Source organism: Capricornis sumatraensis, chromosome 17 (genome assembly GCF_032405125.1).
Source record: "Capricornis sumatraensis isolate serow.1 chromosome 17, serow.2, whole genome shotgun sequence".
Lineage (NCBI taxonomy): Eukaryota > Metazoa > Chordata > Mammalia > Artiodactyla > Bovidae > Capricornis > Capricornis sumatraensis.
In genome coordinates, this window is record NC_091085.1 from 51,341,129 (window position 1) to 51,366,933 (window position 25,805).

General features: G+C 46.8%; 1 protein-coding gene across 1 annotated transcript; it reads left to right on the forward strand.

Annotated features, from left to right (window-relative positions):
* Window positions 1-561: 561 nt before the first annotated feature.
* On the forward strand, window positions 562-24,802 carry ANKLE2 (ankyrin repeat and LEM domain containing 2). The gene is made up of 13 exons (XM_068989772.1): window positions 562-748; window positions 8,628-9,098; window positions 10,578-10,784; window positions 12,131-12,324; window positions 12,401-12,589; window positions 15,479-15,601; window positions 17,423-17,489; window positions 19,089-19,261; window positions 19,979-20,085; window positions 20,778-20,941; window positions 21,261-21,897; window positions 22,450-22,581; window positions 22,932-24,802. Exons 1-13 carry the CDS (start codon window positions 562-564, stop codon window positions 23,152-23,154), a joined length of 2,874 nt encoding a protein of 957 aa, XP_068845873.1. The 3' UTR covers window positions 23,155-24,802.
* The last annotated feature ends 1,003 nt before the right edge of the window (window positions 24,803-25,805 follow it).

Genomic DNA, 25,805 nt, shown 5'->3' on the forward strand with positions numbered 1-25,805 from the left:
TAAAATACCAGAGGCTGGCCTGTAGGAGTTTGGTCGCTTTGAGCCGCAAAGCAGCCGTGTTTCCACCTAGCGCAAAAGAGAAACCAGAGCGGTTCATTTGTGGTTCCACCGCGACTGGAGCCCGGCCTGGCCTGAACCCCCAGCACAACCTCCTCCCAGATCCCAGGGACTCGCTCGGAAACCTGCCAGCGCCTGGACAACCTCTTTCAAGGCTCCAGGCCCGGGCCTCAGGGATCTGTGGACCAGTCTTCGGACCCGCCCCTGGGGGCAGTCTGCCTGTCCGAGGACCCCGCGTGCCGGCTGCCCGCGCCACTGCCCGACCACGCCCTCACGCGCCCGGAGTCTGAAGGCGCGGCGGTAGCGGCCGCGCTCCCTTGTCGAGCCTCCGGGCGCCGGCGCGGGATCAAGCGCCCTGTCTCGCGCTTGCGGATCCGGCCCCGCCCCGGCTGCCCCCGGGCGCGGCGCCTTCAGGCAGTGGTGCAGGCAGCCTGGCGCGCGGGGTCCTCGAGCGAGCGGGCCTCGGCGGCAGCGGCGGCGGCGGCAACCGGGCGAGTTGTGGCGATGCTGTGGCCGCGGCTGGCGGCGACTGAGTGGGCGGCGCTGGCCTGGGAGTTGCTGGGCGCCTCGGTGCTGCTGATCGCGGTGCGCTGGCTGGTGCGGCGGTTGGACAGGCGGCCGCGGGGCCTGGGTCAGAGCGGTCCACCCGACCCGCCGCCCCGCGCGGCTGCGGGCCCAGCCCGCGATCCAGGTAAGACCGGTTCGCGGGTGGGCCCGCTCCTTTGCCCGGGCCTGGGTCCTGCTTCCCGTCTTCTCCCACCCACCTCCCCGGCTCGGGTCCCCCCTAGCTTCTCTCCGGGCTTGGATCCCCCTCCCCGGCCTGAGTCGGTGTTCTGGGAAGAGACTTGAAGTGAAACGCGCGAGTCCTTGACTTGCAGACGGTGAGAGCGCCGCAAAGCTGGACGCCCGGGAGCACGTCTGTGCCCAGTTTTGTGGGTTTGAGCCCCCTGATATGACCGAGAAGGCAGTGTGCACCCTGCGTGCATCCCAGATCCTCCTTCGTTCAGTTTTCTTTCACCGCGTTGCCCGCGTTTGGTTTCTTCCTGAAGGATAAACAACAGTTTCTCAAGTACCCTGATAAGGAGATAGAATTTTATTAGCAAAAAGCACAGCTGATAGCCCTACCTAGATCTCTCGGGGCTGCAGCGGTCCTTCCAGATGACTTAGTTTTCACAGCTGAGGGAGCAGGCCTCAGGAAGGTCCCGCTCGGCGAGGATGACAAGTCCGAGGCAGAAGCCATGTGGAGATGCAGGCCTGTTGACACGAGGTCCAGCTAGCCCTCCAGCCTGTTGGGTTTCTTGTTGTTTCCCTTCTCTCATCCCTTTCAGGAAGTTTCAGGTGATGTCTTTAGTAAATAACATGCTGCTATGTCCAGGTACACTGTCAGCACTGTGTCAGAAAACCCCCTGTGACAGAAAACCCTGTCAGAAAACAGGACGCCCCAGTGAAAGGCTGTGCAGACACTAAGACTGAAGGCGGTTGGGGCCAGTGGTGTCAGAAAAGTGAAGGGAAAGCCGCTGTCAGTCTCTCTGCAACCTGATGGACTGTAGCCCACCAGGCTCCTCTGTCCATGGGATTCTCCAGGCAAGAATACTGGAGTGGGTTGCCCTTCCCTTCTGCAGGGGAATCTTCCTGACTCAGGCAAGGAACCCGGGTCTCTTGCATTGCAGGCAGATTCTTTAGGGTCTGAGCCACCAGAGGCTAAGAAATTACAGTTTGGAGTGTCTTATTTATTTCTTTTTAAATTTTTAACTTATATTTCTAAGTCACTTCAGACAAAAAATTACAAAAATGGTACAGAAGAAATAAACACATGTGAAAAGATGTTCAACATCACTAGCTAGTCATGAAATTGCAGATTAAACTTATGATGAGATATCACTACACACCTATGAGAATGGCTAAAATAAAAAATACCAATGACATTTGGTAATGCTAGTGGAAACCCTGAGAAACTGGGTCTCATTTACTGCTGGTAGAAGTTTTTTTAAAAAATTTACTGCTGGTAAAAATTTTAAAGGTGCAGTCATTCTGAAGTCAAACTCCCAGTTTCTCAAATAGTTGAACCTGTACTTCACTCTTGGGTGTTTACCCTAGAGGGTCAAAAACTTATTTTCACACGAAAACGCTTATGCAAACGTTTATAACTTCATTTGTAATTGCCAAAAACTGGAACAGCCCAGATGTGTCTGAAGGATAAAACTGGCATCTTCATGCTGTGGAATGCTGCTCAGCAGTGAGGCCAAATTGTTGATCCATCAGCAGTTCGGATGGATCTCAAGGGCATTATGCTGAGTGAAAAAAGCCAACCTTAAAAGGTCTGTAGTGTATAATTCCATTTATATAACATGAAGTGAAGGTATTATAACAACGGAGGACTCCTCAGTGGTTTTCATGTGTAGGGGACAGTGGAGGAGGTTGGATATGATAGTGAAGGGTTGGCAGGAAGATCTTTGTGGTGATGGAACAGTTCAGTAATTTAGCATGTCTATGTGAAGCTATTCGTGTGATAAACGATCATATGGTAAGCGATCATGAAGTTACATACAAAGACACACGAGGAGAGTGACTGCAGAACCCGGTGAGGGTGCGGTTAGTTTAGTGTGTAGAGCCAGGGTCAGCTACTTGGGTTGGATGCAGTGTTTCAGGTGTCCCGCTGAGGGAAGCCACATGGTGAGTCCACAAGACCTCTGTACCATTTTTCAACTTCTTATGTTTATAATTAAAATATAAAGAGTTAAAGAAACCCTGTATACTTAGATTCCCAAATGTTAGGATCTTGTGTAATCATACTGCTAGTAGGAAAGTCAGGAAGTGTTATACAGTCTACAGACCTGCCTCAGTTTCTTAATCTCTATCTTTATGTCTCTATCAAATGAATGGACATGTTGCAGATACTTCTAACTCTAGCCCAAGGGTCAGCAACTATGGTCCACAGGCCAAGTCTGACTCCTACCTGTTCTTGGAAGACAGCCGTCTTTTATCTATGGCTCTTGAGTGTTTGCAGGTTCTTGGGCTCATAGAGCCTCAAAATTTACTCTCGGCCCTTTACAGAAATTTTCTGAGGCCTGTTGTAGCCTCTCCCTTCTCTGTCAGTGAGGAGCCTGGGTCTTAGCAGCCACAATATATCCAATTATTTGCTGATACCTAGCGGACACACAAAAAGCTTCAGAATCACTAACTTATACCACTGTGAAAACCTACCTTCCAGCTAGAGTGTCTGTGTACCCTTCCTGTCTTATCCTTAGAGGAGAGCATCACATGTTATTTTTCAGTGGCTACATTCCTTCTCCCTTTCATTATGTTACTAACTTGTAATACTGATGAGCACATTTGTTTTGGTTTGTATGCCATTTGGAGGTCTCCCCTATCTATTTGTTTATTTACATAGTTTTTGTGTATGTGAATCACAGACTGTGTTACTAAAAGTCAAAACATAAAATCATTCAGAAGTGTCCTCTCCCCTGCCCTCTGGCCTTCCTATCTGTTTCCCACCCTCCCCTGAAGCTAACTAGTCTCATTATTTTCTGCTTTATCTTTTCTTTCCCACACATGAGCAAATATTTGTGTGTTAAGAGTATCAGTAACAGGATATATCTTTGTCTTTATTCGAGTTGACTTTCTAGCATACTGTGTATTCTGCAAGGCTAATAAACTTGTATTTACTTAGTAATAACTTCATATCCCTGACGTTTATGGATACTTTGTCAGTGTCAAACACATGCATTATATTTTATCTAATTCTTGTTAAGCTAAGAAGTAGAGCTATTATATCTGTTTTATAGATGAGGAAACTGAGGCTTAGAGTTTACATAACTTGCTCAGGGTCGCACAGTTAGTGATATAATGTAATTGTTCTCTTCATGGCTTACTTGGTTACAATGACAAACCCCTCTTCAGATTAGCCTATATTAAAAAATAGCTTTAACTGTTTATAATAGCCAGAACATGGAAGCAACCTAGATATCCATCGACAGATGAATGGATAAAGAACTTGTGTTGTGTGCATATATATATACACACATATATATGTGTGTATATATATATACAATGGAATATTGCTTAGCTATAAAAAGGAGCAAATTTGAGTCAGATCTACTGAGGTGGATGAACCTAGAGCCTGTTATACAGAGTGAAGTTCCAAGTCAGAAAGAGAAAAACAAATATCATATATTAACACATATATATGGAATCTAGAAAAATGGTACTGATGAACCTATTTGCAGGGTAGCAGTAGTGACACAGATATAGATAACAGACTTGTGGATACAGCAGGGAAGCAGGGAATGAGAGGAATTGAGAGAGTAGCATTGAAACATACATTACCATATGTAAAATAGATGGGAATTTGCTGTATTTTGTAGGGAGCTCTACCCAGTGCTCTGTGACAACCTAGAGGGATAGGAGGTGGGAGGGAGGTTCAAGAGGGGAGGGGATATATGTATACCTATGGCTGATTCATGTTGATGTATGACAGAAATCTTTACAACATTATGAAGCAATTATTCTCCAATTAAAAATATTAGGTTGGTGTAAAAGTAGTTGCGGTTTTGCATTGTTAAACTTTGCCATTTGATATTGGGATAATTCTTAAAATACATGTGGTTATGTTATCATTTTAATGTGTGTTTCTCGCTTTTTTTTTTCTGATGACTTATTACTTGCTGTTAATTTTATATTTATTTTAGACTACAGAAATGATGTTAAGCAAAAAGCAGATTTGAGCAATTTTTTTTTTTAATTCGAGTTCAAAATGGGCCGTAAAGCATTGAGACAACTTGAAACGTCAACACATTTGGCCCAGGAACTGCCAATGAACATACAGTGCAGTGGTGGTTCGAGAAGTTTTGCAAAGGAGACAAGAGCCTTGAAGATGAGGCGCTTAGTGGCCGGCCGCTAGAAGTTGACAGCGACCAACAGAGAGCAATCATTGAAGCTTATCCTCTTATAGCTACATGAGAGGTTGCCGAAGAACTCAATATCGAGCATTCTGTGGTCATTTGGCATTTGAAGCAAATTGGAAAGGTGAAAAAGCTTGTTAAGTGGTACTGCATGAACAGACTGAAAATTTTAAAAAATTGTTGTTTTGGAGTGTTGTCAGCTTTTATTCTACTCAACAACAACGAACCATTTCTTGATCAGATTGTGACATGCAACAAAAAGTGGATTGTATACAACAGCTGGCTCAGTGGTTGGACCGAGAAGTTCCGAGAAGGATAACTTCCCAAGGCCAAACTTGCAGCAAATAAAGGTCTTGGTCACTGTTGGTGCTTTGCTGCTGTACTGATACACCGCAGCTTTCTGAATCTTGGCAAAACCCTTACATCTGAGAAGTACACTCAGCAAATCGATGAGATGCACTGGATACTGCAGCGCCTACAGCTGGCACTGGTCAACAAAATGGGCCGAATTCTCCACAATACCTGGCCACACATCACACAATCAACCCTTCAAAAGTTGAACGAATTAGGCTACAAAGTTTTGCCTCATCCGTCATATTCACCTGACCTCTTACCAGCTGACTACCACTTCTTCAAGCATCTCAACAACTTTTTGCAGGGAAAGCACTTCCACACCAGCAGGAGGCAGAAAATGCTTTCCAAGAGTTTGTCAAGTCTTGAAGCATGGATTTTTTTTTTCTCATTGGAAAAAAATGTGTTGATTGTAATGATTCCTATTTCGATTAATAAAGATGTGTTTGGGGCTAGTTATAATGATTTAAAATTCACTGTCAGAAACTGCAATTACTTTTTCATCAATCTAGTAAATTTTTTTAAAAGATAGCTTTAGAGTCAGGACACAGGGATGGTATATGCAACAGAGAATATTATCAGGATCAGGTGGAATTTCTCTACTTGTTCATAACATCTGCCCCAGTCCTCCCCACCCCTACTTTGCCTTGCGTGTGGCTTCAGCCTGTCCTGTACTTCTCATACCAGCCCCCTATCACATCTGTTGACCTTATGCCTAATGTTCAGACTCCCCGTAGGGGCTCTCTTTGAGTGGGCTCCTGTAGTCAGTTGGCCTCCCCCTTTGTTTTCTTGGCAGCTCTAGAGGGGGCTATGCAATACATTGATTGTTTAAAAAGTCTTGGAGGGTGTGAATGGGGGAAGGGTGGTATAAAAATTTATTTAAAAAGAAAAATACAGAAGTAACTATCATTCAGCTGTTACTGAGTCCAAGCTCACTCTGCTGTCTGCATGACAGCCCAGTGAGTTGGAGACAAGGTGTTGAGGCAAGGATTAAGCACTCATATATGTACCCTTGACACCCAGCTCTGTTTTTCTCACTCTGAATGTCTTCTGAATCTCAGACTTGAAAATCAAAATGCCTACTTGATGTGCAGTGGGTGTCTCTGATACTCACTTCCTAAATCCCCATTTGCATCTTTCATATTCTCTGCCTCAGGGAGAATCGCTTTCTAGGCATCTAGACTGGAAATCTAGGTATTACTATAGGCCCACTACAGTCCCACCAGACCCCACTCCTGGCATCTGATCTGTGGTCAAGATCCTGTTTCTCTAGTCTGAGCCCTCACCTCCAGCCCCAGTAACTGCAGCAGTGACCCATGTTCTGTCCTTTCTTACCTTCTCCCAATTCTAGCTGATCGTACTTAAACCTATACCATAGATTTAACTGCTCTTTCTCTAAACGTACTGTTGAAAGCTCCAGCTCCAGTTCACATCCATTTGATTGGTGACTGCACTTAGCTTCTCTGATTTAGGATCTCCATCTGTGAAGCAGGGGTGAGCAATGGCAATAAACTTTCATGCAGAGTTACTGTGAATTTTAAGTAATTTAGTGCAGACAGAGTGCTTAGGATAGAACCAGGCACTTGGGAATCCCTCCACATGTTAAATATTAGCTATTTGTCATCGATATTAGCAAAGTGACTTCCAGAGCTATCTGTGTGGCTCTTCTGTTTAAATCTTTGCATAATCTCTCATCATGTATGGAATAAAGTACAGATGTATCTGTAGGATAAATTTCTGGAGTTGGAGTTTTGATGGACATTGTCCAGTTGCTTTCCTGGGGATTTCTTCCTAATTATTCTGCAGCTGGGGTTCCCAGGTGGCCCTAGAGGTAAAGAGCCTGACTGTCAGTGCAGGAGACAGAAGAGACCACAGGTTGGATCCCTGGGTCAGGAAGATCCCCTGGAGGAAGGCATGCCAACCCACTCCAGTATTCTTGCCTGGAGAATTCCATGGACAGAGGAACCTGGTGGGCTACAGTCCATGGGGTCACTAAGAGTCGGACACGACTGAAGTGACTTAGCACACACACACGGACACTGCAACTAACGACAAGTGGTGCACCTGTTTCTTCAGCGTGCTGGCCTCCCTAGAATGTTGGTGTGATGAGATCGTATCATAGGCTGCAAAGAATATGGGGAAATAATGGATTGAGATGAAACTTTGAAGTCAACCTTTTTTTTTTTTGGTCACAGTCTGTTGCTTTCAGGATCTTAGTTCCCCAATCAACCAGGGAATTCCCTGAGCCAGCTCTTTGCCCGCTTTTTTTAAAAAATGGAAATATAGCTGATTTACAATGTCATATTAGTTTCAGGTTACAGCATAGCAATTCAGTATTTTTACATATTGTACTCCATTAAAAGTTATTACAAGATAATGGTTATAATTCCCTGTGACAGAAACCTATCCTTATTCCTTGTCTATTTTATACCTAGTAGTTTGCATTTCTTAATCTCATACCAGCTCTTGCCCCTCCCTTTCCTCCCCACCAGTAATCACTAGTTCTCTTTTATCTGTGAGTCTGTTTCTTTGTTATTGTATTCACTAGTTTTATTTTCTAGATTCCTCATACATGTGACTACACATAGTATTTGTCTTTCTCTCTGACTTCTTTCACTAAGCATAATACCCTCCAAGCTCTTCCATGTTGTTGCAAATGGCAAAATTTCATTTTTTTGTAGCTTGGCTATTGTGAATAATGCTGCTGTGAACATTGGGGTGCTCATACCTTTTCAGATTAGCTTTTTTGTTTCCTTTGGGTTTGTGTGTATAGATAGATAGATAGATCCCAAAAGTGGGATTGCTGGATCATATGGTAGTTGTGTTTTTAGTTTTTTTGGGAACCTCCATATTGTTTTTCCATAGTGGCTATACCATTCTGCAGTCTCATCAACTGTACAAGAGTTCCCTTTTTTCCACATCTCCAGCCTTTGATATTTGTAGACGTTCTGATGATAACTATTCTGACAGTGTTAGGTGATATCTCATTGTGGTTTTGACTTGAATTTCTCTAATAATTAGTGATGTTGAGTACCTTTTATGTCCCTGTTGGCCACCTGTATATCTTTGGAGAAATGTCTGTCTTCATAGGTCTTCAGGTCTTCACCTCTATAGTTAAGTTTATTCCTAAGCATTTTATTCTTTTTGATGTGATTTTAAACAGGATTTGTTACTTTCTCTTTCTGGTAGTTCATTATTAGTGTATAAAAAAGCAGCAGATTTCTGTACATGAATCTTGTATCCTGCAACTTTGCTGAATTTGTTTAAGAGAAGACGTACTTACAGCCATCAAATTGATTTTTGTTCTTTTGGGCCTAGGTGAAATGACAATGGATACCATCTTGGCACGATTGAAGCTCCTGAATCCAGATGAGCTTAGAGAAGAGATTGTCAAAGCTGGATTGAAATGTGGACCTATTACATCAACAACAAGGTTCATTTTTGAGAAAAAACTGGCTCAGGCTTTGTTAGAGCATGGTACACTGCCTTCATACCTGCCCAACCCTGGTGGCGCAGATGCCCCATCCCTGGGCCAGGACACACAAAGGATTGTGAAGTCTGCAGTAGGGAGCCCAGCTGAGCAGCTCAGCTTTTCTGAAGACAGAGACTTTGGTTATAGTGTGGGCTTGAATCCTCCGGAGGAAGACGCCGTGACATCTAAGACCTGTTCAGTGCTCTTCAGTGCCTCAGGCGGCGTCAACAGCCAGAAAGCCATGCTGAGGGCCTCTGCAGAGGTGCCTCTCTACTATGGGGTGTGCCCGGCCTTCGAGGACACCCCAGCAAGAAATGGTAATGTGACCAGTAGGTTTCTCTTACACAGGTGGTTCATTTACATCAGGGGAGAGGGATTTTGAAAAATCACAAACTACAGAAGAGAAGAAAGAAGACTTTAGTCACCATAATACTCCTCCAAACTAACCATTGTTCACATTTTTGTATAGAACGCTCCTGAATTCTTTGTAAATCTATAGGAATTTTTAGAAATTAAGGAAATTAGATTCTATGGAGATACAGTTCACTTATAAATATGTTTGGATTGGCTCCATTTTTTGATTATCTCCCTCACTTTTTTTAATTCTCTGTAACCTGACCACCTTTTATATTAATGAATGCAAATGGCCAGTGAAGTTATAATTTTCAACATTAAAGAATTGTAATTTTAAATAAGACTAAAATAGCATTGGAAAGAAATAATGAAAGCTTGATATATATGTGTGTAGTCTATAAAGATGAAATTTATTCCTCCCCACCCAAATCTTACTGTTTTGTGTATCATTCCTGACCCTGCTTACTATGTTTTATTTATGTATTTAAATTTTAATTACTTTATATTTTAATATATTTTAATTTATATTTAACATATATATGTAAGTATGTACATTATTTTTATTTTTATAAAATTGGTAAGAGTGTCAGGTCAAAAGGTTTTTTGCATTTTTTTTCAGTATGCATTTTTAAAACTGAAAGCTATGGTCCTCCAAAAGATATTACTATTTGCTGTGAATGAGTGACTTTTTAGCCTCTCTATAATATGAAATGTACATTTTTGTCTATCTGAAAAGGGAAAACAAGTATCTTGTTTCTGTTCCATCAACCATACTGCATGTTATTGAACTTCCCTTTAGGTCTTTTCAAATAAGGAAAACCTGTCTTATTTTTATATCTAGTACCCTTTTTGTGTGTGTGTATTTTTTATTTACTTGTTTATGGTTGTGCTGAGTCTTTGTTGTTACACTTGGGCTTTCTCTAGTTGCAGTACACGGGCTTCTCATTGCTGTGGCTTCCCTTGTTGCAGAGCACAGGCTCTAGGGCAAGGGCTCAGTAATTGCCTTACTTCGCGGCACGTGGAAATCTTCCCAAAGCAGGGATTGAACCCATGTCTTCTGCATTGGCAGGCAGATTCTTAACCACTGGACCACCAGGGAAGTCCAATAGTCATAGTTTTTTGACTTACTTTTAAAATTAATTAGATCGTTGGTCCATAAATTTCATTTTTATATCCTTAGGTATAAAAACTGCAGATACAGATATAAAATATTTATCATTTATATTCATGCATATTCATATGATCAAACTTACTGTGTTCTTTTTGCTAACTGAAGCCCTTTTTTTTTGAAGTTTAAAAATCTGAACTATTAATGAGAGGAAAAATCAGGCTACTGGGTAACAATTGTTAATAAACAAACCCAGGGGGCTTCAAGTGTGAATTAGGTGACAAGGGCTCCAGTTAATCATCTCTGATTTTCCTTTGTTGCTTTTCCCATACAGAGAGGATTCACGTTTATGAAGATAAAAAGGAAGCCTTACAAGCTGTCAAGATGAACAAAGGATCCCGATTTAAAGCTTTTACAAACAGAGAAGATGCTGAGAAATTTGCCAGAGGAAGCTGTGATTATTTCCCTTCTCCAAGCAAAACCTCTTTACCACTGTCTCCTGTGAAAACAGCACCACTCTTTAGCAATGGTGGGTTAAAAGGTCATTACATAGCAGTTCATATCTGGCATTACTGTCAGATTTACTCCTGGGTATTTTACACCCTCTTTCTTGGTAACTACTTTTCTCCACCTTTGAGAGAAGTCCAGTGTGCTGGGAGTAGAGAGCTGAGGCCCAGGCCACGGAGCAGCTGGAGGAGGATGGGTCAGTTGGCTGGTCTGGGTTGAGGCCCCAAAGCTGACAGGGCCGTGGGAGATGCAGCGGAAGGGCCTCCATTGTCCTGTGTCTGTCCCTCTTATCACACTTTCTCTCCTGCAGCCTGTTGGGTTCTAGGCCTTTTTAGATGCTGAGACCTATCTACTTCCGCCCCGAAGCTACACCTTCTTCTAAGACTCGTGGTACTTGCTTTTGCTTGTGCTTGTACTTGTGAAAGCGCTTTGTTGTGCATGTGCTCAGTCAGTCATGTCTGACTCTGTGACCCCATGGACTGTAGCCCGCCAGGCTCCTCTGTGCATGGAATTTTCCAAGCAAGGATACTGGAGTGGGTTGCCATCTCCTTCTCCAGGGGATCTTCCCGACCAGGGTCAAACCTGCATTCTCTTACATCTCTTGCATTGGTAGGAGGATTTTTTACACCCGCACCACCCGGGAAGCCCAAGTGGTACCTGCGTGGCCTCAAAGAGTTCTCCAGTAGTTGAGCTTGCCTTCGGGAGCCGTCCAGCTGGAAACCTGGCCACTGCCACTCCCAGCTCAGGACCAGGGTCTTGTGGGGCGTTTGCTGTCAGCATCGTACAAAACCCCAGTGGACTAGCCTCATTCTGGCCCCTCCGTGAGCTCACAGCGGCCCTGCTTCCCAGGCTGGCTGGGGTTGCTGAGGAAGCAGGCGGCTCTCCTTGCAGGCAGTTGGCCTTGGACCAAGAGTGCTGTGTGCCTCCTCTTCTATCCCTTCATGGAGGCACCTCCTCCGTGGAAGCCAGGATGATTCCCAACACTTAGATGTTTCCCTGTTCACGTTTGGTGACAGTTCCTCAGATGGCTTTCACACACCCACAGGTGTTGTGATTCAGCCAGTAGACCTTCCTCTTGACGCACTGCCTTGCTGGGGATGCTCCTTGTTCTTGCAGGGTCCCGTGCAGGAGTGGATCGTGTCTTTGGCAGCGTGCCCATATCCTTCCTCCCTCTGCTGAGCATCACAGCCTGTCCTTCACTGCCCTAGGCTGGAACACGCGTCCGTCTGCTGCAGATCGTCCTTGTTTCTTAACCTTTTACTCCCAAGTAGATCATCAGCATCTGTGGGAAAGATTTTTCTTGCCCTCAGTGAAGCACATAGTGGATGATGAGAAAATGTTTGTGAAATTCAATGTCCTTCAATTGTCTCTTCGTGACAGACGGGTTGTACTTGTCTGAGTCAGAAACAGCAAGCAAAGAGCGAGCAAACAGCTATAAAAATCCGCGCACACAGGACCTCACTGCCAAACTTCGGAAAGCTGTGGAGAAGGGAGATGAAGACACCTTTTCTGACCTCATCTGGAGTAATCCCCGGTATCTGATTGGTTCGGGGGACAACCCAACCATCGTACAGGTAAACCTGTTAGCTTCATTAGCATTAAGACTGCAGGTGATGAAAGCGAAGCTCAGGGTCTGCTATTTTCCTTCAGGAAGGGTGTCGATACAATGTCATGCATGTGGCTGCCAAAGAGAACCAGGCTGCTGTGTGCCAGCTCACCCTGGAGACGCTGGAGAACCCTGAGTTCATGCGGCTCATGTACCCAGATGACGAGCCGCACATGCTGGAGAAGCGCATTTGCTACGTGGTGGACCTGTACCTCAACACACCAGACCGAGTGGTATGCCTCGTAGCCATCCTGGGGTGGAAACAGTGTTTGGGTGTTTGTTTACCACGGCCTTGCTCTGCATCAGCTCAGAGGAGATGCGCATTCCTTGAGGTCCAGAGCCTCCTGCTGGCCTGCATACCTCGGTCTCAAGTGAGGTGGAGCTGCCCCCAGGGCACTTCCCACCTGGCGTTTGTTCAGAGAGGCTTGAGCTGAAAGGAGGGGGAGTGAATGCCCCAAAGCTAAAGGGAGAAGGAAGTAAAAAGGTTTTGGTGCCTTACAGTCCTGTGTATGTTTGTTGTTTACATTTAACATTATGTGAAGAATATTTCCTGTGGGGTTAAAATGTTCAGTGGGGTGACTTTTTTTGTTTGTTTTTAAATATTTTATTCAGTTATTTGTGGCTGTGCTGGGTCTTCATTGCTGCTCGGGCTTTTTTCTCTAGTTGTGGAGAATAGGGTCTCCTCTCTAGTTTCAGTGTGCAAGCTTCTCATAGCAGTGGCTTCTCGTTGCAGAGTGCAGGCTCTAGGTGTGCGTGCTTCCAGTTGCAGCGTGCAGGCTCAGTAGTTGCAGCTCATGGACCCTAGAGCGTGGGCTCAGTCGCTGTGGTGCACAGGCTTAGTTGCTGTGCGGCACATGGGATCCGCCCCACCCAGGGACTGAACCTGTATCTCCTGCATTGGCAGGCAGATTCTTCACCACTGACCCACCAGGGACCCCCCCAGTGGGGTGATTTTTAATAGTGCATAAGGCATCACTGACTCGATGGATGCGAGTCTGAGTGAACTCCGAGAGTTGATGATGGACAGGGAGGCCTGGCATGCTGCGATTCATGGGGTCGCAAAGAGTTGGACACGACTGAGCGACTGAACTGAACTGAACTGAAGGCTTAAGTAAGGATTCTTGAAACCGAAGAGTTTTACATATTTATATAAGGGAGAACCCAGTGATGGCTGAGAGCCAAGGGCTGTAAATTCTGAGCGAAACCTAGGAGTTTGAGAAGTCGTGGTTGGCAGGAGAGGAAATAAAGAAAGCCTAGTGGATTATTTTGTAACATATTGAATATGATACATTGAAATGCAGAACTGGAAGCAAGAATAACTTTTCTCACAAGAGAGAAAAGGACAGAGGGAAAAATTTTGGCCATGCTGGCAAAATTAAAGAAGAGCATAATAGAGAAAACAGTGGTTACATGAAAGCAGTAGTAAGTGTGAAATAGGCCAGAGAGAACAAAGTCATAGTATATTAGACTAAGTGTGAACAAACTGAATCAGGGTGTGTGACAGTGCAGTTAGGAAGTGTGACTTCTTGATGCGATACAGGCCCGTGTGCCCTGCCGGAAGTATAATGCAGTGTTTTTCATGCCTGTGTAGCGCTCATTGAAAACATGCATGTGTGTCCACAGAGACCACTGGATAAGTTCTTGAAATTAGGTGTTACAGATCCCATTCTTTGACCATGAGGCACTGAGAGTAGGAATCGCTTAAACTGGTGTTGACCTCCTTAATTGGTGTTGACCTCCAAGCCCAGGGGCTCAGTAGAGGGTGTGGTGTGCAAGAGAGGCTGGATCAGCCAGGAGTGGCTAGAGGACCCAAAGCCCCCCAGCTGTGCGGGAATGAAAGTTGCTGGCAGGTGTGAGGGAAGTGACTGAGGTCAAGCTGCTAAAGCTCAGAGCAGGTTAGGGAAGGATGTTATGTGCTTGAGGAAGAGGGGTAGCCAGAAGGAAGGGGAGTGTGGAGGGCACTTTGCACTCTGATATCTTGAGCACTGAGTGGATACAGCTGGCCTTGATGTGCAGCGGCCCCGGCCCCCTGGCCCTGCCTGGGAGCTGTGGTGATGCTGCAGCCTTGGCCACAGGGCTGGAGGCAGCTCAGGTGGACTGGGGAGGGCCTGGTGGGAGAAGGCAGGCAAGCCAGGGCTGGCAAGGGGCAGCCTGTCCCATTCAGTCAGTATAGCTTTACTCGAGCCCAGCTCTGATCCTTCTGTGTGTCTACAGCTGCGGTGGGTCGGCCGGGTATGTGTGGCAGAGCCTAGTGGCTGTTGACTGCATGGGAAAGCCAGGGGCGGTGTCAGCAGCTCCTCGAGACAGTGAGATGACCTTAGAAGGTGCAGAACGGGGATGGAGCTGCCCTGAGGGTATTTGCTTGCCCTGGGGCCTGGGCTCACCTTGGAGAAGGGGGACTGGAGCTGGGAGTGTGGGTGCGGGCAGCAGGGCCTTTGGGACTCTAGATAGCTGGGAGAGAAGCTCTGAGCACGCGGCATGGCATGTAGAGGGAGGAACCCAAGGGCTGGAACGTGTGGTGGTTTCAGGTGGACCTAAGCAGATTCTGTTTTGGCCGAAGTGCCTCCTAGTCTGCGGCCATCCAAGTGAACATGCCGGGGGCGATGGCTCCACAGCTCGGGCCTGCTGGTCTGTGGGGAGACTGGGGAGGGATTGAATTGGAAAACCTTGTGGAGTCAGAAGGGGGGAGTTTCATTTATTGCAATACTAGCCATTGGAGAGAATTCTGAGTACAGACCAAATCATGGACTTGGCTCAATTCTAGATCTTGTTTTTATCTATTTGTTTTACCTTATGAGCATTGATTTTAAGACACTGTACTGGGCCCTGAATTGTTAAAGCTGCTGTTTGCTGACCAGGTGTTACACCCTAGCTCTGTTGTAAGCTCCTCCCAGCCACTGGACACACAGGAACAGAACGTTATGCTGGGCTAACGCCCTGGCATAAAGTGGGTGTATGCTAGTGTGCCAGTTACTTTTCAGCTATAAAGACACTGCCTTTTTATAGTCTTTTATTTTTAAGGGTTTTTGTTTGTTTTACTAAATACTTATTTTTAGTAACTTGAAGCAACTTTATGAACCAAAAAAGTGTATATAAGTGTTCTTCTTTTGCATTTCTCCCAGGGCTACGACACACCATTGCATTTTGCTTGTAAGTTTGGAAATGTAGATGTGGTCAATGTGCTTTCTTCACACCCTTTGATTGTAAAAAACCCGAGGAATAAATATGATAAAACACCTGAAGATGTAAGTACCTATTAAAATCTTATTACATAGTTTTAGAAATGAAAATATATAAAATTACAAGGTTTGCAACCACAGCTACTGTGAAGACACAAGTAACTGTGTGCATGTGTTTGCCTCATGGCTACAGAAGCTTGATTGTCAAGTAAGATGTACTCTGAAGAAGATGCCTCTATAGAACCAGGAGGGAGTGAACTGCCCTAGTTTGCAGATTTTATTTTCCTGAACTGGTTGGTCAAGCTGTCCTCTGTGGCTCACTGTGTTTTGACAAGTTCCCTCTGCATCCTTCAGCTCACCAGGGTCAGAGAGAACATGGGAGGTGGTGCTTGTGCTGCTGATGGTGGTGGTCATGGATGATGGAGATGGTGAGGATGGAGTCAGTTATGATGGTGGTGATGGCGGTGGTGGTGGTAATGTGAGACGATGGTGAGGATGATGGTAACTGGTGAGGGATAATGGAGATGGTGATGATGGTGGTGATGATATGATGATGAAGATGCTGCTGCTCATGTGTTCAGCTCGGTGTGCACCAGGAGCTGTCCTGCACCCCTCTTCTATATTCTCACCTGGCCCATACAAGCCTTAGGAACAGGCCTTGTCAGAATGTATATCAACAGTTGAGCAAAATGTGCTTTGGAGAAGGCAGCAGTGCCTCTGTGCAGTGAGGTGGAGAGGAAAGTGGGCCTGAAAGAACTGGAAGATGAGTTAGTTTGTAACATGCATGGGAGCTCTTGGCTGGCGTGGACTTGCCAACCCTGTGGAAACAGAATTTGTAAGATCCTGTTCTGGCAGTGGCACCTCATTTTCATTTGCTGTGATTATGTAAGTTGCACCCACTTCTGTAGCAAGTTTAGAATTCACATAAAAAGAATAAAATTTACCAGCCAATTCTGCAACTCAGAAATTACCATTATTTTGGATAAATCTGACTCAGCTTTCTGTGTGCATGTGTGTGTGTTTTCTCAATATAAGATGGTGACACATTTTTGTTTCACTTTTTATTTTGTATCATACTGATAGCTTTGATAGTTTCAGGTAAACTGGCTGAGGGACTCAGCCATGCATATATATGTATCCATTTTCCAAACTCACCTCCCATCTAGGCTGCCACATAATATGAGCAGAGTTCCACATGCTATACAGTAGGTGGTGACATTGGACATCTCTTACAATCAGTTACAGAGTTTAAAAGAAAATGTTGCACTACTTGAAGGGTTCACTCTGCAGTGGTAGTTTGTTTTTCTCACAGGCTAGCAGGAGATGGTAATTTTGTGGTTCCTTCCTTTTTATTTTAAGGTTATTGGTTTTTTATTGTTTGTAGCTAAAATGTTCACAATTCTCTGTATTCTCTAATGTCTGCGAACATTGATTCCGGTAGTTGCAAAAATGAAACATCTGTGTCCCTGTTCAACAGAAGTTGTATTTCAGTCCAGCCAAACCGTAGAAGACAGGCTCCCAGGCAGTGAAGAGTATAGACCTGAGGTGTGGACATGTCTGCTCTGACTTGATGGTTCACCTTAAGGTTTCCTTTCCTTGTAGAAAATTAGTAAATGTAGACAGCATGAAGAAAGAAGGTAAACTCTGTAATCTCAAGAGTTTGTTCTCCTTGTCCTGGCCCCTTGGAGCTTTTACAAAACATTGAAGAAGGAAGATTGCACTGTTAAACATACATTTTTTATTGTGGGCTTTATGAAATACTCAGTGTTAGGATCTATCTATCCTTGTTGTGTTGACTTTATTACTTGCTTCTGCAAAATCATTTTCATGATAAGAAAATGTGATAAACTCGATTCAGAGCATTCACTTTTTTTTTTTTTTGAATAGGTTATTTGTGAAAGAAGCAAAAACAAATCTGTGGAACTGAAGGAGCGGATTCGAGACTACTTAAAGGGTAAGGTGGGGAGTGGGCGCCCAGAGTGAGGAGGCCCTCCATGAAGGTCCTGGCAGCATCTAGGCCGCCTTGTGTGTGGGAGAGAAGCCAGGGGGCTATTGGGACCCCCTCAGAATTCCCCTGGGTTCCACCTCCCTTTTCCGGGAGACCAAGTTGTCTGTCACTTGACTGTTGCTTGCAGCCTCACCCCTTGACCTCTGCAGCCTCTTGGGCAGCAGCTGCCTCCGGCGCTTCTTCCTTGGCCACAGCCTGCAGGGCAGCCAGAAGGCAGGAGAGGCCTGCCTGGAGCCCCTGTGTCAGTGGTTGTGGCTCCCTGTCCTCCACCACCCTCTGCCCAGGCTGTCCCCGTCTCCGCTTCTGCGACCTCCTGGCCCTGGATCACCACTCTCCAGGCCAGGGGCTTCTCAGACCATAGCCCATGGGCCAGTCCTTCCTGCTTGGTTTCCCGGGGCCTCCAGCCTCTGGCCCAGAGCGCCCAGGCTGTGTCCCAGCCAGCCCGCAGGCTCCAGGGCACCTGGTGGTGGAAAGCCCCGCTTCTTACCCCCTTTTTCCTCTGTGTTGTTTCCAGGGAGTTTGAGCAGTTGGCAGCAGCTTGTTCAGTGGCCTTGCTGCAGATACTGGAAGATCTTTGCCTCCCCTGTGTGCTCGTCTTTTATATTCTTCCCTCTGGTTTCCATTCCTGCCCAGATCCCCGGTGGTTTCTTTAGTGCAGGGCTCAGTGAGGCCTCTTGGTGTGAAGTCTTATGGGCCCCCGGCAGCCACCACCATCGCTCCCGTGGTGTCCTTGGTGCTTTCCTGCCACATTGTCCCTGTGGCTTCACAGCCTTTGTCCTTTTCAGATGCCATACCAAAGTGTGTGATTCCAGGTCTATTTGGATATATGTGTTCAGTGATAACAAAATTGTAACATGTGAAACAGAACAGGAGTTGGGGGAGGACGGAGGTTGACATGCATCTTCTTTGTAAGGTTTCTCCAGCTCCTCTTCAGCTGCTCTGGTTCACAGATCCCTCTCAGTCCTCCTGCGAACGAGCATGTGTTTGCTGCTCCCCTTTCCTTTCTTCTTCTCCTCATTTCTCTGCAGAGGAAGAATGTGGGGCTCGTTAGGTGCAGGAGTCTGGCGCAGACTGACCTCTCTTCAGTTGCTCTGGCTCCAGAGCTTTCTCAGCCTTTTTACTGTTAATATCTTTGACTGGCATGCAGAGCCTGTGGGGTAATAACCCAGCTGATTCTCAGGCTCCCAGGGCCTAATGGCCACAGTCGGAGAAGGCAATGGCACCCCACTCCAGTACTCTTGCCTGGAAGATCCCATGGACAGAGGAGCCTGGTAGGCTGCAGTCCATGGGGTCGTGAAGAGTCGGACACAACTGAGCGTCTTCACTTTCACTTTTCACTTTCATGCATTGGAGAAGGAAATGGCAACCCACTCCAGTGTTCTTGCCTGGAGAATCCCAGGGATGGCAGAGCCTGGTGGGCTGCCGTCTATGGGGTCTCACAGAGTCAGGCACGACTAAAGTGACTTAGCAGCAGCAGCAGCAATGGCCACTGTGGTGCAGGCTGTTCACACACATCACCTAACCCCATGTGTTTTCTCCTCCCAGGTCACTACTATGTGCCCCTCCTGAGGGCAGAGGACATGTCTTCTCCTGTGATCGGGGAGCTGTGGTCTTCAGACCAGACAGGCGAGGTCTCTCACATTGGCCACACTCGAGGCTTCTCCAAAGACCCTGTTCTAACCCTTCGAGCCTTCGCAGGGCCCCTGAGTCCATCCAAGGTCAGCATCTGTGGAAGGTTCTGGAACAACTCCTGGCTGTCCCCACCAGGAGTGCTGGGTTTTTCCAGCCTTTTGCTTTGTGCTTGGTCCTGGAGACCAGGTCTCATGAAACTTCAGTGAGTTGTCAGTGAGGCTTTAGAACTTTCCTGGAGGAACAAGAGTGACTTGACCCTATTGTTGTTAGCCAGAGCAGGTATGTGACAAGCGGTGCTCCCAAGAAATGAGGTTTACCCGGGCTTACTCTCCCCGTGCTGGCATTGCCTGTGCCCATGGACCTTGCACAGCACATGCCATTCCATTGTCCTTGGATTTGTACTGTCACTAGGAGACTTCCACTTGCAGACTCTGAAGTTCACCTTCCAAATGGAGGTACTTCATATACTGACCTGTATGTACTCTTTCCTCTTGGTAAAAGAAAGCTGTAGTTAGTTACCTTAAACTATAAAATGTTAGGAATAGATTTAGCTGCATGGAACATAAAAAGCACTTATTGGGCAGCAGGTCTGTAGGGTCTCCCTCAAACCCTCCTGGTTCAGTTCTGACCCTCAGCCCAGCCCAGACCTTGCCAGGGTCCCTCCTGGCCTCTACTGTGATACAGCTGAAGTTCCTTAGCTCCAGGGCAGGAGGGCACGTTGCCTGCACTGTGTTTGGGGTTGGGCGGGGCTACTGCCTGGCAGTGTGGGTGCATAGCACATATCAACACACTTTCTGTTCTAGGCAGAAGATTTTCGCCGACTCTGGAAAACCCCGCCTCGAGAGAAAGCGGGCTTCTTCCACAGTGTCAGGAAATCTGATCCAGAAAGAGGCATTGAGAGAGTGGGAAGGTACTTAAAGAGCACGAAGTAACAAAGAGCCGAGTGTGCTGTGTGCCAGTGTGCTGATTGGGGCTTTCAAAACAGTAGTTCCCAGAAGTGTTTACTGTTAGACTTTAAAGCGTTTCTACTAAGGTCTAATTTGCAGAGGTGTACGCTGCAGCCTGTGCAGCAAGGCTCCATGAAAACAGTTCCTCCTGGCAGTCAGGTGGGGTGTCCAAGGAGCGTGAGGCTGTGTGGGGAAAGGAGCCACACAGGGAAACTTTTTCTTAAAATATGTGCCCAGCTTTAAGTTCACAACTTGAAAAGGACCTCTAAACATTTATGTCTGGCCCAAACCAGAATTGTCTTCAACTTTGTACTGTTGTTTTATGAAAACCAAAATGTTCTTTGTTAGTGGAGTTTTACAGTTTGCCCTTTTTTATCTCTTGTGAGTGTTGGTGTGAGTGGAATGGTTTGTTTCTAAGTGGTACCTTTCTCAACCGTGACCTTGACTCATTCCGTAGCACCGTCTTACCCTGTGAGGGGCGCGCTGCTTCAAGAAGTTAAGCATACTCTTTCAGCCCCAAATTTAGGATAAAATGAAACCAAGGTTGCAGGTGCAGTTTGGGTATTTCCAGCATAAAGTGGCTCTTTTCTCTGTAGTCAGTTCTGTGAGTTTTTCTTCTGCTCTCAAAACTGGTTAATTTGCTTTATTCTTACAGGGAGCTGGCTCATGAACTGGGGTATCCCTGGGTCGAATACTGGGACTTTCTGGGCTGTTTTGTTGATCTGTCTTCCCAGGCAGGCCTGCAAAAGTTAGAAGAATACCTTACTCAGCAGGAGGTAGGCAAAAAGCACCTACAAGACATGGGAGAAAATGCAGTGTGTCTCCAGGAGGACACCTCAGCCCTAGGTAAGGACACGCAGTGCGTCCAAGGCTGTTAAGACTGGCAGCCGTCCTGTGGCCAGGTCTGTGGGAACCTGTGGCTTCTCATTTTCCTGCCCGTGAAGGGGGACAGCTGGGCCTGGAGCCTGTAATTCTGTCTGCAGGGTCCTGCTTGACTTTTTCCAAGGTTTTCTGTCTTAAACAACAAGGAGGAGGCTTTGAATATGGGAGTGATTTGTCACAGGGTTTGTGCTATGCGCGGTGACATCCTGAAGTCCCCTTGTCAGCACCTCTGAGAGCTGGTTTCTCTCCCTCACAGGCCGTCAGAGGAAGTGCAGCAATTCCATCTCTGTGAGGGCGTTTCTAGATGAAGATGATGACATGAGCTTGGAAGAGATAAAAAACCGGCAAAACACAGCTCGAAACAACACCCCACCCAGGGCAGCTGCTTTTGGAGACTTGGGGTGTGACATCCTCCCCTTGGAGCAGACAGAACTTATCGAAGCCTCAGCCCCGACCAGCCCCCACAGCAGCAGAAATGGGTTTTGCAGCCCTCTGAGGGATGGCAAGACCCTGAGTGGGAAGAGGCCCAAGGCCCAGAGTGGGGAGGAAGACCTCCTGTCACCCGTCTCTGGCTTGACTGTTGAGTTTGATAAATTAAATTTGCAGAATCTAGAAAGTAGCTTTTCTAAGACACCAAATCAAAGAGTGAAAACTAGAGATAAGAAGATCCTGACGTCAAGAGTGAATGCAGGAGGAAGTGACGTGTTAGAATCTCTTGGTGCTGATAGACTTGCAAATAACCAGGGAAGGACAGAAAATGAGATGTCTGCTGGAATTGCTAACATGTGCCTGAATCCGGACAGTTCCGTGCATGAGCCCCGCTATGGCAATGGCTCGGAGCCCTCGGAGGTTCCTGCCTCAAAGGAGCCTGTCCAGAGGCTCTTCCTTTTTGGGTATGAGTTGGGGAGCATGCATGTGTATTGCGGGGTGGTGGGCACAGGCGCCAGTATGATTCTTGGACACTTCCCTCCACCCCGGCCAGCCTGACAGGCACTTGTTCCATCTGTCTCATGAGTTGGTGGCTTTCTATCCATCCTCATTGGTCCTCCAAGCCAGTGGGAGACAGCATTTTCCTTCCTGGCTCCTCCTCGTGTCCACTGTACTTCCCACCGTGACTGAGCTATCCTATGAGTTTTAGGAAGAAAGGCCATCTTGGGGTCAGTCTCAGTTGTCCAGCTGATGGCCTGTTCCCCCTTCTGCTCTGACTTCCTGGAGGTGGTTATACACAGAGCGTGTCTTGCCAGCAGGGCTGGGGCTAGGGTCTCCTCCCTGTGGGCAGCACATTCCCTCTGCCGCCCCCACCCATGCTGGTCCCACCTTCACTCTCATCCCCACCCCCACCCGGATTGCAGCCTGCAGCTAGTGCCTGTGGTGGTGGCAATGGACACAGTGGTGCTGGATTTCTGGGTGTAATCACGGAGGTTTCTGCTTCTCGTGCCTTCTAGAGAAGAGCCGTCAAAACTGGATCGGGATGTTCTGGCAGCCCTGGAGTGCACGGATGTGGACCCTCGCCAGTACCCAGCCGTACACAGGTGGAGGAGCACTGTCCTTTGCTACTCGCCTTCGGACAGACAGAGGTACCCACAGGCCCGGGGATCAGAGTCGCTAGATTCATGGGGAAGTTCACACAGACCCGTTAGCCAAGCTGGTGGGAAGTCCCCTGATGTGTGGCTGGGGGTGACAAAGTGGAAGGGTGCTGCTGACAAGTGGGTATGGGACGGAAGTAGCCCAGGTTCCTGCTCAGGGTCACATGCCACTCATGTGGGGAATGGTAGTGAGCTTTCAGTCTCAGGGCCCACAACTCCCAGGCTTGCAGCACCTCTGCCCGTGTTCTCTTGGGGGCAGGGGCCCAGATCCTGTCTGTGGCCTCTACTCGCCCCATCCCATCCAGCTGTCCATGCTGACTGCCTGTTCTTGGTTTCCTCAGCTGGTCCAGCCCCTCACTGAAAGGGAAGTTGAAGTCTCAGCTCCTGGACGTCAGTGGCCCTCCTAGCGGCAGCCCGGGGAGAAACAGCCCTGCAGGTGGCAGCCCTGGGAAGCCTGGCTCCACACCTCACGCCTCTGGCCTGGGCAGCCCTGGGCGCTACAGCCCCGCCAATGGGGGCCACCTCCGCCGGATGGCGCGCCTAGCCCAGCTTGCCACCTTGTAGGGCCCATGCACACTGCTGGGGTTCTTGGTTTGTTCTTCGTTGTTTTGTTTGTTTTTTAAGAAAAGTACTGTGTTTGTTGCTGAAATTTCACATGCCAAAATAATATTCTGATTAATTTATCAGTCCTTATTTAGAGAGTAAAATAATTTTAGAAATTGCAAATATTCTGTATAAAATTTAGCTTTCTGTTATTTGGAGAGAAGGTGAACACAAACTCCTGCAGATTTTCTGAAAACCCTCAGTGTGGTTACAAACAGGCTCTGTTAGCTGCCCCAGGTGCACATGTAACAGAAGAGGGCGCCAGAGAGGCCTGGGTGCCCCCTCCTCCCTTGACAGTGCTGCGCTCCCTTCTGCTCTTTTCCTGAAACGGGTGAAGTTTGTGCCTCTGCCTTTTCTGGGGAGGGTCTTTGACTTTCTAGTTCATGACAGAAAATCCTCTCTGCTTTGCCGGTCAACCATTGAGTAGACACTGACGAGGTGGGCATCCAGGAGTAAAGGAGCCTTGCACGTGTCGGACAGTTGCAGCGACACTTACAGCTGGGAGTCACTGAAGACATTTCAGTGAGTGACCAGAAGATGAAACTAGCTTTTTTCTAGATGAAAAATGGTAGTCGCTGGGAGTCATGTGAATAGTCTCACACAGGACTCACTCACCAGCGGTCCTTGGAGGGTGTTTCCTTTCTCACCAGCACTTGGCCTTTCACAGTGCACCTTATGTAGCTGCCAGTGCAGTGTAACAAAGTAACCTGAATGTTGTTCCCTGGTTTTGAGGTGCACTGCATATTTTAGAATGCATTTCAGTTGGACTTGCTTTATGAAAGAGCATCACGTTTTAGTAGAGACAAAAGGTTTGCTTTGGAGGAAATATCTGATCCCAGTTCTGTCCTTTCAGTGTGGTTTGTCTTCCCTCCCCCTGGGCCATACCTGCTGGAGGATTTGCACACACAGAGCTCTGCATCCCGGAGGGCTAGGACATAGCAGCCGAGCTGAGGGCTGTTTCTCCCGTGTTACCAGTGACCACTAACAGCAGGGTTCTGGGGGCATTGTCAGTGTTTGATCAAAAGTGAAAACTACCAATGCGTCTGCTGTCCAGTGCCTTTTGTAAATCATTTTTGATTCTTCTGAACTTACTCTTTGAGACTATACAGTGATAGGAGGTAGACATAAGTGAGAGTCTTTTTTATTTGTAAAGATTCTGAATTGAAACATGTTAAATAAAAAAGAGCTTATTTCTTTCACACAATAATATGAGATAGGTCAGGAATATCGGACCTGAGATAAAGGTTTTAAAATTCAAAAGGTTGTTACACAGGGTGTTCTCACTTGTGTAGTAGACAACCTAGACATAAGAGAAAAATACGTTCTGTCCTACAAACCAAATGGCGTGTTTAAAAGACATCTCTAGTCTCAAAGAAACCAGAACACAGATGTAGTCATAGTGATGATCTATTTTCTCTAAAATTTGACCATGCCATCCTGTATAGTTATAAGTATTCAGATGGAAATTAAAGTAGGGATGTGCCCTAACTTTGCAGACTGCTGTTCCTGTTTTCTCAAGTTTAGACCTTTGATTATTTCTCCATTTGTTTATATAAGTTGGCCCTGGTTCCACTAAATGCATTATCATGTGTCCCGTGGTGATTTTACATCTTTTTAAAACTACTTAATGGAATAAATTATTTTTAAAACCATGTGGTAGTCATTCGAAGCTTTTAGAAAGAGCTCTCTCAACTGTGCCCAGGAAAAGTGCCCTTTTTAGCAAACTCTTAAGCAGTGTTTGGGTTAAACAGAACATCAATCTGAGAGTGGTTTATTTGCTGTCTGGGGTCCTTTCATTCCTAACACAGTTGTGAAAAGCCTTGCTTGGCATCAGTTAAACTAGCAAATATTTCCTAAGTGTCCTATGAAACAGGAAGCCTTTTTCTGTGATGTTGACAATCAGTGTGTAACGTCTTTGGTTGGAAAGGTGATGGGAACCCCATCATGGGGGGTGGTGGCTGTGCTGTGGTCTACAGTGCAGGGGGCTCCAGAGGGCCCCTTGCTCCTGGGGGAGAGCAGGCACCACACGCGCCACCAGATCTTCTGGAGTAGTTTTCGGATGTTTCCAGAAGCGTTCACAGCTCAGAGAGGATGGTTGTAGGGTGACTGTCTTGTCGGGCACACTTGCCAGTCACTGGGCACATCGCCATCCCATCCCCAAGCCAGATGTGCTCAGGCAGTCGGAGGCATTTCTCATTCCGTGTGGAGACCGCAGGCAACTCTGGGTCACACGTGCCCTCAGGTTCCTTCCTCAACTGTCTCGAGATACTTTGGAACAGCACTGCAGCCAGTAGGAACCACCTTCATTCCCGCTGCTGTCAGTTCAGGATCCCTCCTGACGCACAGGCTCTTGGGGTGGGTTTTTATGTTGGTCACATTTATGATGTCTTTCCTGATGTTTCGTAAGTTCTCAGTTATGTCCCACCTCAGGATGGCTTCCTGGGCCCTTGACACCCTTGTCCCGCTCCTGGGCTCACTTTATGTTTCTGAAATGTTGTCCTGCTCCTCAGCGGTCAAGTACAAAGGGTGGACATGCCACTGAAAAGACAGGTCTGCAGACAGGACAGCAATATGACCACACAAACCCAAGGAAACAGAGAAGACCTGCAGGT

Excerpts from the sequence above, each read along its gene's own strand:
- ANKLE2 (XM_068989772.1), top strand. The coding sequence starts at position 562 with ATGCTGTGGCCGCGGCTGGCGGCGACTGAGTGGGCGGCGCTGGCCTGG. Across the intron at positions 12,325-12,400 it reads ACAACCCAACCATCGTACAG|GAAGGGTGTCGATACAATGT; the intron begins GTAAACCTGTTA and ends ATTTTCCTTCAG. Across the intron at positions 20,086-20,777 it reads GGCATTGAGAGAGTGGGAAG|GGAGCTGGCTCATGAACTGG; the intron begins GTACTTAAAGAG and ends TTATTCTTACAG.